At 46.7% G+C, this 13742-nt stretch overlaps 6 protein-coding genes across 6 annotated transcripts; 3 read left to right on the top strand and 3 right to left on the bottom strand.

Annotated features, from left to right (window-relative positions):
• The first annotated feature begins 119 nt into the window (after nt 1–119).
• On the top strand, nt 120–1668 carry FOIG_15699 (uncharacterized protein). Its single transcript, XM_031217086.1, has 2 exons — nt 120–1409; nt 1461–1668. Exons 1-2 carry the CDS (start codon nt 238–240, stop codon nt 1636–1638), a joined length of 1350 nt encoding a protein of 449 aa, XP_031053215.1. The 5' UTR covers nt 120–237; the 3' UTR covers nt 1639–1668.
• A 436-nt stretch (nt 1669–2104) lies between these two features.
• FOIG_15698 (uncharacterized protein) lies at nt 2105–2377 on the top strand (the record flags this gene model as incomplete). The annotated part of the gene is made up of 1 exon (XM_031217085.1): nt 2105–2377. The coding sequence occupies one exon, from the start codon at nt 2105–2107 to the stop codon at nt 2375–2377; it is 273 nt and encodes a 90-aa protein (XP_031053214.1).
• Nucleotides 2378–3845: 1468 nt separating this feature from the next.
• On the bottom strand, nt 3846–4855 carry FOIG_15697 (uncharacterized protein; the record flags this gene model as incomplete). The annotated part of the gene is made up of 2 exons (XM_031217084.1): nt 3846–4095; nt 4149–4855. 2 exons carry the CDS (start codon nt 4853–4855, stop codon nt 3846–3848), a joined length of 957 nt encoding a protein of 318 aa, XP_031053213.1.
• Nucleotides 4856–7127: 2272 nt separating this feature from the next.
• On the bottom strand, nt 7128–7985 carry FOIG_15696 (3-octaprenyl-4-hydroxybenzoate carboxy-lyase UbiX). The gene has a single exon (XM_031217083.1). It carries the CDS (start codon nt 7879–7881, stop codon nt 7285–7287), a length of 597 nt encoding a protein of 198 aa, XP_031053212.1. The 5' UTR covers nt 7882–7985; the 3' UTR covers nt 7128–7284.
• Nucleotides 7986–8481: 496 nt separating this feature from the next.
• FOIG_15695 (uncharacterized protein) lies at nt 8482–10345 on the top strand. The gene is made up of 3 exons (XM_031217082.1): nt 8482–9423; nt 9479–9593; nt 9642–10345. Exons 1-3 carry the CDS (start codon nt 8567–8569, stop codon nt 9747–9749), a joined length of 1080 nt encoding a protein of 359 aa, XP_031053211.1. The 5' UTR covers nt 8482–8566; the 3' UTR covers nt 9750–10345.
• A 1239-nt stretch (nt 10346–11584) lies between these two features.
• FOIG_15694 (phenylalanine ammonia-lyase) lies at nt 11585–13692 on the bottom strand (the record flags this gene model as incomplete). Its single annotated transcript, XM_031217081.1, has 2 exons — nt 11585–13551; nt 13611–13692. The coding sequence occupies 2 exons, from the start codon at nt 13690–13692 to the stop codon at nt 11702–11704; spliced, it is 1932 nt and encodes a 643-aa protein (XP_031053210.1). The 3' UTR covers nt 11585–11701.
• Nucleotides 13693–13742: the final 50 nt, after the last annotated feature.

Genomic DNA, 13742 nt, shown 5'->3' with positions numbered 1-13742 from the left:
ATGCATGTGATGGATTTTGCTCGAGTTCCCTTCAGCTTGCCTTTCTCATTTGTTTTATCCTCAGTACGATGTTACACCGCTTTTAGCAATCTTCTGGTGGCAAGTGTTGGTGAAATGCGTCCAGATCTGCCATAGAGATTTACGAATTCCTATATAAAGTTCTCTGCGGACACGTTTGAACAGCAGAGATTTCATCATCAACATTTTTGTTAACCACTCAACTGACTTCGCCTGACAATGATCCCCTCGCAAAGCCTCCAAGAAGAAGCCCAAGAAGAAGCCAAACCATGGCACTTAGTCAAAACTAAGTGGGAGGGCATCTCTGAGCCTCATCAGCAGTACTGGTACCAAACCGTTGGCTACATGCTAGGAGCGCTCCTAGATAGTGCGGGGTACAGTTATGAGAGCCAAAATAGTATCCTTCATCACTTTGCAAAGCTTGTTACGCCATATTTAGGCGTTGCCCCTTGGTCGGAACTTCCGCGGTGGGAGAGTTTCATGACCGACGACCATACTCCCATCGAACTGAGTTGGGACTTCCACACCGGCGCGGACCAACCCACCATCCGCTATTCCATCGAACCCATTGGAGCCGATGCTGGTACTGGTACAAATCAGTACAACGAGGGAACTGCGGCGGCCTTCAAACAAGCCCTGTTCAAGGCATATCCAGATATAGAGACCGCTTTGCTTGACCACTTTGAAGCACGCTTTAATGGGAGTTGGGCCGATAGAAACCCAGAAGGTCACTGTTCGACCTTCTTTTGGGCTTTCGACCTGAACGAGAAAACTCTTACGAATAAAGCGTACTTCTTCCCCGGCGTTGTTGCGCGTGCAACCCATCGGTCCAAATTGAGAGTCATCACAGATGCTATCACTTCTGCCCCTGGATGCGGAATCGGAATGCAGATTCCCTTACACATCTACATCGACTTTGTATACCAGCATCCAGGCTTGGAGCCCGAAATAGACATGTTGGCTTTAGACCTAGTTCCTTTAGAAAAGGCCAGGCTTAAGATCTACTTTCGGGAGAGAAGGACAGACTTTGGCTCCGTCAAGGAGACTATGTCCCTAGGAGGCCGAATACAGGGCCCCGAATTTGAGACGGGTATGAAGAGGCTGAAGCGGCTTTGGGATGCTTTAACGTGCATGCATAATAAGCCTGATGATATCCCTCTCCCCTACAAAGACCACAGGACAGCCGGTATTCTCTACAACGTCGAGTTTCGCATGAATGTAGAAACCCCAAAAGTCAAGATTTATATCCCTGTACGGCACTACGCAAAGAATGATCAGCAAATCATCAAGGTCTTGAAGGAGTTCTTAACGGAACAGGTCGGACAGCGGCAAGCTCTTCGAACAGCGCCAGTGAGTGCCGAGTTATATTCCAGATGCCTGGGAAATTTGTTGTAAGTCAAGTCGTGTTTATCATTATATTGAATGCAGCTCACTCTTTCTAGTGATACAAAGGCCCTTGCTGGCGGCCTTGGTGTTCACACCTATATTGGCTGCTCTATACAACGTGGGGGAGACTTACGCTTGGTATCTTATATTAATCCCCAACTGGGAAAGATGAATAGTCAGGTCCCTTTTGCATCGCCTGAAATGAGAACGAATGGTGAGAAGCTCCCGAATTGATGACATGTTAAGGGATGTTGCAAATGATACTCGAAATGGGCTTACTCTATGTTTACTATGTGGCGAGGCCAGAATGCATGTTTATGATCTATATACTTATAAGACGGGCTTTCCCTCGTTTAAGATAGCAGACAAGTACTAACTCACGCTCTTTTGAATTTGACTTACATCCTTATCTTAGCATAAATCTTACCAAGGGATTTACTTTAAAATACCTCCTTTACTCCTTTATTATGATATTTTAAGAGACAGTTTATTATTAATGGATCTAACGGCGCTATTCTGAGGAATGAGGATGTCGTTGAGCTTAAACTCGAGGCGATCGAAGTTCTACGCTGCTGGCTTGGCTCGTGATTAAACATCGGTCTTCCGCGGATTTCCTTGTTGATGTCAGCCTCAAGATGGCAGAAATGATGATAAGCTTTACAGAGGCAGGACAATTTCCGTCAAGTCGCCGAATCCAAACATGGCTGTTGAGCACAAGCGCAAGTGTGTGAAGCCAGGGCTGGCAGCTCCCTCAATGGGCGCATCTGTGGTCAACCACGGTCAATCTCCCGATGGGTCTCGGCTGTCAATGAACTCAGTCGCCCTTGCCGTGTCTGGCCACGTGACGAGTCTTACGCTTCCTACGAGTATTATAAAGGCAAAGACTGCGGCTTTGTCACTTGCGGGAAGTACACTGGAGGTTTGCGTTCAAGGACTGTCTCTAGCTCGGTTTTTTGGTGTAGTGTCTGAGTGAAATATGGGGCGGAATATGGTGTAGTTTTGATCACGGAAGTTGTTTACTGTTCTCAGGCACTTCGAGGCGCAGGGCCCTGAAGCCCCTGGCCCATACGTTGACATATCCTTCAACCTTGTCGCATGCGGCTTCAGGGTGGTCGGCCTGGGCTCGGCCTTGGAAGTTGTGCGCCAACACCAGCAGCGTAATCAAACTCTTCTTTCAGGGCCTTGGTGCTTAGTTCCGTGGAGAATGGTATCACGCTCGTTGTTCTCTTGGAGGTGTCAGTACCTCCCCTCATTCCACGTTGTCCCACGAACAACGTCGACGAGGACCTCGTGCCCACCAGCTGCTCTTTAGTAACGCCACTTAATTGCAACCAGCCTAGATAGGTCACTTCCGTGATTTTGCCAGCCCTTTATCTCCAACCCCAATGGGTTCTCTCCCACCTTCGCAATCACTTTTTGAACCGCTGATCGTAAGCTGCTGCCTGACAATATCCCACCGCGCACCACTATTGAGCCACCACGACAGAGCATTTACGTCCCGAACGGACCTGCCAAGGGGTTTCCAGTAACCCTCGAGAACATGAGGCACATCTTCGAGGGCAGCAATGATGCACCGGCCGTCGACCAGCCATCAACTGACCCTAAATTCCGCGTAGTATATCAGCTACTGATACTAATGGATCAAAAATCCAGGACAATTCCGGCAGGCGAATAGTGTGGGGCGCGTTCAAGTTGCCCCTGGCGAGCAACGAAGTTCGCATGATGATGATTTCTCCCTCCTCGTCCGGAGACTCTTGTGGTCAGCAAGCTTGAACATGTTGCCTGGCCCTCATCGCCGCCTCAAAGCCTTTCTCAACGCTATCAGCAACTTCCATAGCTCAGACTGCTGAGTCGGGCATGATTGAACTAGCTATAGATAATGAGTTTTTGTCTAGCAATAGCAAAGCTTCGCAACCCATTCTTCACTGTCCAATCTCCGACAACAGTCATGGGGTAGGCCGGAGGGTTAGATAGAGCAGCATTTCAGACCGCATCCGCAGCGCTACTAACAGCATTCGATCAGCCAGCAGCAAAAAACACATATCATCTCCTGCATTCGGTGCTCCATAGGAGAGCATCTCCCATACATAGATGGCGCATTTCACAGCGCTTTGTTGTTCTGGATCACCCAACTTGAAGTATGTGGCATTCAGTTGCTTTCTATGATCGTCGACCTTGCTTTCCGTCTCTAGAGGATCAACTTAAAACCAGGAAAGTACAGTGAGGAGACTCGGACGGAATTTACGAGCATAGGAGAAGACGCACGGTGAGGTAGAAGCTAGAACTATAATACAAGGACAGGTTAAAAATACACCAGACCATTTTGGACTAATTTGACGTTATGTCTTCACATTGGTCGAGTAACACAACGCAAGGACATGTTAAAAAGATAACAAGGAATGCATTCTGCCTAGAATTTATTTCCATTAGATCATTTGTGTTCATGATGCTGACTGGTTACTAGATGCTGCCTTCCCCTCAATTCCTTTTTTATTGGAAGGTGCTCGTCGTTTTCTGCACCTCTTCTCTTGTGCAATGACGGGAACAGCAGCAGGAATGAATTCTACGCAGCTATCGCGCCTGTTCGGTTGTGCGTGCAGCTTGCGGTGGTTGTTCAGGTTATCTTGTCGGTTGAATTGGCTTTTTCCACAGAATTCGCAGGAGAAGCGGTTGGGTCCCTCGCCGTGGAAGCTACGAACTGTCAGCTACCAGCATCTTGCTAAGAATATTGCCGTTATACTCACGTTTGTTTGTGACGCCTGAGGTGCTCACTGCGCCGGAATGCCTTGTGGCAGCCAGGGTAGTCGCACTTGCACATGGCTCTTCGAACAACGTCGACTTGTGAAGGATCGGGCTTGACTGGCCCCTTCGTTGATGGTCGGATTGGGGATCGTTGCAGTTCCGTAGCCTTTCTATGACAGAATGGAAGGATTGGGCTATTATGGTCGAAAGGCAATGTAGAGGCATTCAAATCAGTCTCAAAGGCAATGGTGCTCTCAGTTGAAAGACTGTTGAAAGAGGCGGCTTCATAGACTGCCTTGAAGGAACATCTTGGCATCGAAAATTTGTTTGCCTGCACCAATGATCCAATTGATGCATGAAAACCCATCGTGGAACCTATATTGTTCCCTTCAACGACACCAAAAGGCTCTTGTTTGATTCGAGTGTCGAGTAAAGAATCAGAGCATGGCATGTGCTCAGACTCAGCTTCGATGGGAATAGACTCAAGCGTATCTGCTACCGAAGACAACGGAGTTAGATCGAAGCAGTAAGAGCCATCAGTTGAAGGGCTATCAAATAATATATAGCTGGACTCAGGGAGGCTTGGTTCTGGGTCACAAACTGACGCAGCAAGGGAAAGACTCGTCGCGGTTGATGAGTAGGACATGGCTTGACTAGACATGTTGACCTTATTGTCCACGTAAGGTCCCAGATTCATCTCAGACTGCATTATGATGAAGTCGAAGGGCGGAAGGCGACGGAAGGAAGTAAGAAAAATGTCTCGAGTTGCCTCTGAGAAGAGGATGAGATTACTCAACGTTGGCTTCCAAGGTTGAAAAGGACCATCCAAAGCTCAAGAGACCTCTATTATATAGTGATCCAGTCACAAGGATCTCTTGCCCGTTAGGACTGAGGCATATGGAATAATTTGGACGGTAGATTTCTGCAATTCTTAGACACCCATGCTGCAAGTCTCACGGATAGGTCCTCGATGCTAGCCGATGCTGCACGTTGAAGGGGACCAAGGGCCATGGGTACGATAAAGAAAGTCCAGAGCAATGTGATACTTGAGGCTATGGTCTTTGGGAGAGACAGTGTTGGTTCTTCTGATGAGGCAAGTGGGAGAAGACGCTCCACGGTGCGATGATATGAGTTCAAGGGTTGCATGTCGCATGCTGTGTTGGTAGTGCTTGCATTATCTATTATGATTTAGCAACATTGAACTCGGTTATTCTGCCCTTGACAACAAATGCTCCATGAATCAACAACCGCATGTCCAGCCTATGAGATCCAGGCACAAGGCCATCCCTTGCCTTAGGACATGGAACGAAGCGAATGAAGATCACTGCCAAATTTCATGTATCAGAAAGTTCAGCTGTAGAGTGCCTGCACTAGCGGGTTCTTGCGTTCTCTTTTTTGCTTTTGTTCTACCAGTCCGTTCGTGGAGCTCGCCAGCCTGGTTGAAAAGCTCAGCGAACTCAATATAGCCGTTCTGGCCAAAGTCAGAATTAGCTTGATCTTTCTTAACTTGCGCTAGAATTGATACCGCGGCCGAGTATATTTATTAATAAGTCAGGATAGAGCAACAGGCTAAGCCCAGAAAGCTAAACGGCGTTGTCGTAGACGATGCGGGCTTTCCCGCTGTGGATAAGTTTTGATGCAAGGGCTCTGCGCTAACAACTTTCTTCAGGCACCGGAACGTGATGTGAGGAGGTGCAACACTGAGTCGGAGATTTTCTCGGCTGAGTCCCACACGGCCTGAGGGAGCGGGACGCACCCTAGTATGATCAATGTTTCGCTAGCTTGTGATCGTCATAAAAACGTAATAAACGCGGACACGCTGCTCTTGTTTCCCGACCCCACTCTCTGGCCCATTATTGCTGTCACTCGTTCCCTGTCATTCTTTGTAGAGGCTGGCTCAAGGCAGCCTCTTGCGCAACTGAAAATCGGCCTGTGCCATTGACGCACTACTCAGCGATCCCAAAGACGACACGGCGAGGCTTCCTACCCTCAGCATTGTGAACAGAGTCTGTTCGTCACTCCCCAAAATTCAGACAGTGATGTGCAGTCAACATTCATCGACTCATTTCCCGAAAGAGGCCAAGGCGTCCTTGTGCAAGGGAGCTAGTGTGGCCCCTTCACCGGCCGCTTGATGATCTATACCGGAACAGACCGATCTGGACTAAAAGAATCTCATGCTACAAGTTGATGCGTGGCTGGCTGCCTATTCCGGCCGTTCAGCTACGCAGGCTTTACTTTTAGTGTCAGGTCATGTAATAACTGACAGCTGACAACTGACGCACAGACCCATTCCATTGCCCTTGCAATCGAGCTCATTGCCTTGTAATACAGTCTTGAGCACTTGCACCTTCCTCTCCTGCAATAACCCTTGTTGATTAAAAGAAAAAGCCCCACCTATCGCCATAAGTATATATGCACACTATGTACGCTTTCATATATGACTAGTAGCCCCGCAAACTAGCATACTTACTTGACAGGATTCAGCGATAGTACTTACGACTCGCACTGCCAGGTTATCTCCACTTGAAGGTGCAAGTGCTCAATACTGTAACCCCGCATGTAATACTACATTCATCCACCACAATACAATCATATCATGTCCGTCGACCCGATGATATGATAGGTTTTGTGGGTCTCAGTTGAGTCGATACGAAGGGGAAAGGGTCAGGCCCCAATGCGTCTCTCTAGGAATTTCCCAAACAGGTCGGGTCAAGTGGGTACACTTGCATTTACGGGATCCCACGCCTTTACCTTGTTTTACCGCCTAGTCCATGTGAATCATGACCGTAACAACCTAATCTTTAGTACGACTCGACCGTGGCCCAATATGATACCACTGCCGTGGGAATGATCCTGATTGCATGCCTTCTGGCTCTGAAATATCACCAAAATGAGTCCAGAGAATATAGAATCACCGTCTTTAACGACGACTTTGTGTCATCCTGGCCATATCTTCATAAGTAAAATCAGGCCATAGACAACAGGTGTTGACAAAAGTTAACAGCAAGAACGAGACTCTACAATAGATCCTGCTCTTGTCAAGATCAATCGGGCTTCATTAGTATTTTCAGTAGTAGGTTGCTCCAGATTACCCGCAAATATGAGAGTAAGATGTTTCAACTTCGTTAGCTAAAATCGTCATGGGAGAGTCTTCTGCATCCCTTCCCATCTTTCAAAGTTCCCAGAGTCCAGCCCCAAGAGATCAATCATTCTTCCAACAATGTGGTTTAATATATCTTCGATAGAACCTGGCCTCGAGTAAAGCCCCACCATTGGTGGTGCAATAATTGCCCCAGCCCTACTGACATCCAGCATGTTTCTGAGGTGTATGTCACTCAGTGGTGTTTCTCGGACTGATAGAATAAGCCGTCTGCGCTCTTTGAGACAGACATCTGCCGCCCTTGTAATAAGGTCGTCACAAATGCCTGAGTTGATTGCTGCTAAAGTCTTGACTGAGCAAGGCACTATGATCATGCCATCGGTTTGATAGGAACCGCTCGCAATTGGAGCAGAAAGATCATGTGAGTTATATACGTGATCTGCAAGGGCGCGCACAGCAGCAGGTGAGTAATCTGTCTCATACCTGATGGTTTCGGCAGCCCACTTGCTGATTATCAGGTGCGTCTCAACATGAAGCTTTCTAAGGGTTTGGAGGACTTGAATCCCAATCTGGGCGCCAGTAGCCCCCGTGATGGCGATGATGATTCTTCGTCTAGGAGTAGAAGTTCGATACATTCTGTAACAAGTTGGGAAGGAATGCCGAATGAAATCGCCCAGTAATGATTTATCATACACGGAGAAGGATTTTAGTGGTGTGAGAGTGTTAACAAGCAATGGGGTATCCAAAGATTCATCCTGAATGAGTATGGGTCAGTTCTATTTATACTTAGTCTAGTCTTCTTGTCCCTATTCTAAATTGTCTAGCAGCGGAAAACAATTTTGTAACGTTGAACGTGACCTACTCTTCGTAAATAACCCCAGGCACCTCTGAGAGTGTCAACAAGAACGAACTTATTGAAAGTAACAGCAAGCTATGGAGACCGATTTTGTTATTAACACATCCCGCCGTAGGTTTAACCACCCGAAAAATCTATTCGTATAGGGTAATGATCACCCCGACTACGAAGATATACTGGAGGGTGTACGTGGAAATGCTGGACCTCAAGTCGTGGAGGTAAAAAGTCCTGGGTCATTGGCATTGTGACTCTCGGTGAATTTCCGAGGTTGACATCGTTTGATGTGTCTTACACTTGCTCGGAGTCTTCCGTGTTCCTTAGGCAACATCAGGGTAGCTAACAACCCTATCAACAACTACCGGGCATATATAAACCACCAAACTTGTCCACACCAAGATGAATCAACGATACGCATTCCTGCTCAATACCCCCATGCCATTTACCCTCAATCTTAATATTCCACAATGCCAGCACAAAACCTCCCTCACCTAGACTTCCGCTCATACGTTGAAGCTCTAAAAGCTGATGGCGATATCGTGGAGATCAATGAAGAATGTGATCCTAATCTAGAAGTTGGTGCAATCATCCGAAAGGTTGTTGAAAGTGATGAGAGGGCACCACTATTCAATAAACTGAAGGGACAGGACAAAAATGGTTTCTGGCGAATTCTTGGTGCACCTAATTCCTTGCGTGCCGATCCTAAGCAGAGGTTTGGACGACTAGCTAGGCACCTTGGCCTACCACCAACGTCTTCCATGAGGGATATACTTGGCAAGATGATATCTGCTAAGGCAGCAGCTCCTATCCCTCCCCAGGTTGCCGAAACGGGTCCTTGCAAGGAGTGTTACCTCAGACTCGGGCAATTTGATCTCACCAAACTCCCTGCTCCACTGCTTCACGAAGCTGATGGTGGAAAATACATTCAAACATATGGTATGCACGTGGTACAGTCCCCTGATGGAAAGTGGACCAACTGGTCTATTGCCCGAGCCATGGTACATGATCAAAATCATTTATGTGGTCTCATAATTGAACCGCAGCACTTATGGCAAATCCACCAAATGTGGAAGAAGGAGGGAAAAGATATGCCTTGGGCGCTGGCATTTGGCGTTCCTCCTGCAGCTATCATGGCAGCAAGTATGCCTCTGCCCGGAGGGTGTTCAGAGGCTGAGTATGTCGGTTCATTAGTTGGTTTGCCTCTAAAGGTCGTCAAGTGCGAAACCAATGAACTACATGTCCCTGCAAACTCAGAAATTGTTTTCGAGGGGTCGTGCTCTATCACTGAGACAGCGCCCGAAGGCCCCTTCGGTGAGATGCACGGGTATGTTCCCATTGGCAAGGAGATTGGGTCGAGTAATTCTCTAATACTTCCACAGATATGTCTTCCCTGGTGAAGGGCATAGTTCGCCTATGTTTAAGGTTGAGCTAATCACGCATCGACAACATGCTATCCTGCCGGTGTCCAATTGTGGTAGGCTAACGGATGAGACCGTGAGTTCCACACTTCTCAAGTTGATGGCAAGAAGCTGAATAGAATAGCACACTATGATTGGCCCACTGGCTGCCGCAGAGATCGGTTATCTTCTTAAGTCTCAGGGATTACCTATCAAAGAAGCGTTTTCCCCATTTGAATCACAAGTCACATAGGTTGCTCTTCAAGTTGATGTTGGGAAGCTTCAAACCCTAAAGATAAGTCCCGGAGAGTTCTGCCGAAGGATTGGGACTCTAGTTTTTAATGACAAGGTTGGCTACACCATACATCGACTCATTCTAGTTGGGGATGATATCGATGTCTATAATTTTAAAGACGTTATTTGGGCATTTTGTACACGTTGTCGCCCAGGGATGGATGAGTACTTCTTTGAAGATGTTGCAGGTTTCCCGTTAATCCCATTCATGTCTCACGGCAATGGAAGCAGTGGTCGAGGTGGTAAAGTAGTCTCTGACTGCTTATTACCTGTTGAGTATACAACAGGTAAGAATTGGGAGGCAGCAGATTTTGAGAACTCTTTCCCGCCCCAGCTTCAAGAAACAGTACTCAGGCGTTGGGAAAAGTTCGGCTTTGGTTCTTCGGAAGGAGAGGATTGACAATGTGTATTCCAGACGCAGCCCAGGTCTATATAGCAAAGAGCTGGTGATCGACATGTACACTGGAGAATAAGAAAAAAACAGAGCAGAACAAACTTAACACAACTATGAGCCTCTTAAAGGCAATCAAGCTTAATCCCATCCAGAATTGTGGGCGACTTGGTAATCCAATTAGTGGAAACATACAACGCGTAACTGTGATCTACTACAGATATACCCACTAACAAACACTTCCTATCATCACAGTGGGGTTATCTAAGATACAGGCTAACATCGCCATTATAGGACAGCGGCCATATGATATCATTTGTGGCGTTTGTGTTTCCTGTGCTTGCATTATGCCGTCATTTGAACAGTATGAGAGCCAGCCTCTGCATCACATCCCACTACACAGTATCATCCAGACTAAAGACGCAATTGTTAAGCATGCATAATAATGCCTTTGAATAGTTAAGCTAGGTATCTCCTAAGCGCTTAGCAGCAATAAACCCCTCGCAGAACTAACCCGGTCCCTTGTCTTCATTACTGAACCAAACATCTTCTGATGCCATTATTGCGAATTTCTAACTGAGTAGATATTACGCTAATTACAATCATTCGGCTGAACTACGTGTCAAAGCGAATTCAGTTACTTACAGTTTTTAATATGCCTTTACATTATCATATCTCTCAGCGACAGATTGGAAGAAGTAATACAAATTGCACCGACGAGGGAAAACTAAGCTGTTAGATAAGAAAATATAAAAGATCCAAGGTGATTTAGATAGGATAGCTAGCATGTTGACTATATAATGCGGCTTAGGAAAGGGAACATCTTGTAATGAACGAGATGGCGCTTATAAATCTTTGGCAATTGATAGGGGCGCATCATCCTCAGGGACGCTCCAGCTTTTATAACATCCGATTGACCCAACTTTTCAAGACAGACGAATACTTTACCATAAAGGTAATAAAGCTAGCTCTTTTAATAACTATAGCTCTGCCGCTGTCGTTTTTGAGAACGCGATTCGCAACTGGGACTGGGGCTTGGGGTGTGACGTCTTGAAGCGCTCCCTGAGCTAGGAAGCGACTCCAAATGGAGCATGGCGAGAGACCTAATGATTGATGGTTGAGAGACTGATGTCAGATCATCTGCTCATTTAGACTAAAGAGACCTAAGATCGGGTATTTCGGTAGCGTCGGCAGAATCCTGCCTGCGCTAATAAAAGTGATTAATGAATCAGAGGCTGTAGAGCTGGAGCGCCGCTAAGGACGATGCGCCCCTATCAATTCTTGATACGTCCTTATCAATTGCCAATTCTTTATCCTACAGTTTCCCCTACCTTACACCCTTCCTGAACCAGAACAGAATCGTCACGGCAGTTGTACCTGATTCATTCCTCGTATTGCTTACAATGAATTTGTATAATTGAAATTAACAGGGTACTAACATTCTCTCACCATTTCTTTGTACACCATGTATCAGATAGAAAGCAGACTTTATATGCCATTTGAAGTCCTTTTAAGCAGCACTACGGTTGAGCACTAGCTTTTGCCTGCAGAATGTCGACCATGGGCCCCCACATTCTTCCGTCGCGGATGGCTTTGTAAATGATCGATACCCACGAGCCAATTGTCTTCCTTGACCGTCCACTGATGCTAGGGCCTGGCCTTTGGCCCGGATGATCAGAGAGACCTTGGTGCAAAGGCACTCCAAGTTCATTCCTGATAAAGGAATATAACCTCTTTGACGCGCTTCCTAGAAACAAAGAAGTATTTTGTTTAAGGACGAATTGCTCCCGCGTGGCGATGAAAGTTGATTGTGCTAATTTTCGAATACTCTCCCGGAAACTATCCAAAGCATCTGTTGCAAGAACTGATCTGAACTTGCGAGAATGGTTGATAAGGACAGGTAAAGAAACATCTGCAAGGGAAAGACACCTTTCATTGAGATCCAATCGTGTGGAAGCGTTCCAAGAATCCGAAATAGTCTTATAAAGGTCGTGTTCGAAGGCGTCCTGGTGCTCTGTCGGAACTTTCTGGAATAGATCTTGAATGATTAATCGCAGCCCTTCCTTCAATTTATGAAGGTAGGTAATGTGGAGCACTCGCAAGTCCAAAGCTTGGCAAACCACATATAAGTGAGCGGCACACATAAGAGCGACAAGCTCAGTAGCTTGCATTGTATATCGGGCAGAGATTAATGCGAGTGAGTTGATAGACTGATTATGCATTTCTGCTGATTGTATATGGGAAGTTACTGGGTTAGTGACGTAGGCTAGCTCGGACATATAGGCAGCCATGCTGATATCTATGCCCTTCATTGTAAAGGATAGGCTAGGGTCATCGACCACTAGGTTAGGAGGTAAGCCCTTGTTAAGAGTTGGGTTGATTAACTCGGAGGATAGGCTAAAGAGCAGTTTACCTATCATTTGTAACGACAGTCGATTTTTCTCCATAGCGGAGGATATAGATGCTGCAATGAAGTTTGCACCAGAGTAGACCGCCCCAGCTTCGGTATTTATAATTGGGTTATCCGATGTTGAGTTGAGCTCCGTAGTCAGCTGTGATAAAATAGTGGATAACTCTTCTAGTTGAGGACCTAACCACTGTGGAGTTCCTCGAAGAGAGTATCGATCTTGAACAAGGCCAGTCTTGTACTTGTTATCTTGTTCTAGCATTTGTGCCAAAGATGAGCCATGGAGGAAACGTAGAATATTACTTGCACACTCAACCTGTCCAGGGTGCGGTTGCACTGCGGCAATGAAAGGGTGATAGCTTTCTGCATTCCCGATCAGAGCTTCGCATGACATTGCGACCAGCATCTGAGCAAGGAGGACCAGTTGGTTTGAGTCGTGTGCTGCGAGGCAACCGACTGCAGTAGACGCTGCCGTGCCGTTGATCAAGGCAAGGCCTTCTTTTGGGCCTAGAATGAAGGGCTCAAGGCTAGCCTTAGGAAGTGCTTCCTGAGCGGTAACAACCTGTATATTCTCGCCAATGGTAATGCAAACGAGGATATCTGAATTGCCTTCCAGTACCCCAGCAATATAGGAAAGTGGCATTAAATCGCCAGAGGCTGAGATAGAACCTCGAAGGGGCACCACTGGGGTTATCCCCGTCCGGAGAAGCTGAAGAATTGCCTCAATCAAATTCAAGCGAACGCCGGAATGGCCTCGTAACGCATGATTGCATCGAACGAGCATTGTAGCCCTCACCCAGGTCACGGGCATGCTGTGAAAACCGATATCCTGGTTTGGAGCCGTAAGCATCTGATCTACCTCAGTCAAAATTCCTGCTTGTTGATGCTGTAATAAAGCAGTCTGTAGACTGCTAAAATCCTCTGTACGTGAGTCGGCACTGCCTCCGAAGCCGGTGTTCACGCCTGTCAGCATATTAGTCTCAGAGTCGTGTCATAGACAGTAATCATGCAGGGTACCATACCATAGACAGAATATCCTTTACACAGGTATTCGTCAAGAAGCTTTACACTTCCATCCATGCCTTGCACAAGGCTTTCTCTCATGTTGATGTACGCGTGGCAATTGTATCTGATAAACGTGTAAATGTTGGTTC

This window comes from Fusarium odoratissimum (genome assembly GCF_000260195.1).
Source record: "Fusarium odoratissimum NRRL 54006 unplaced genomic scaffold supercont1.57, whole genome shotgun sequence".
NCBI classification, from domain to species: Eukaryota; Fungi; Ascomycota; class Sordariomycetes; order Hypocreales; family Nectriaceae; genus Fusarium; species Fusarium odoratissimum.
This window is presented reverse-complemented; position numbering and strand designations above follow the sequence as displayed.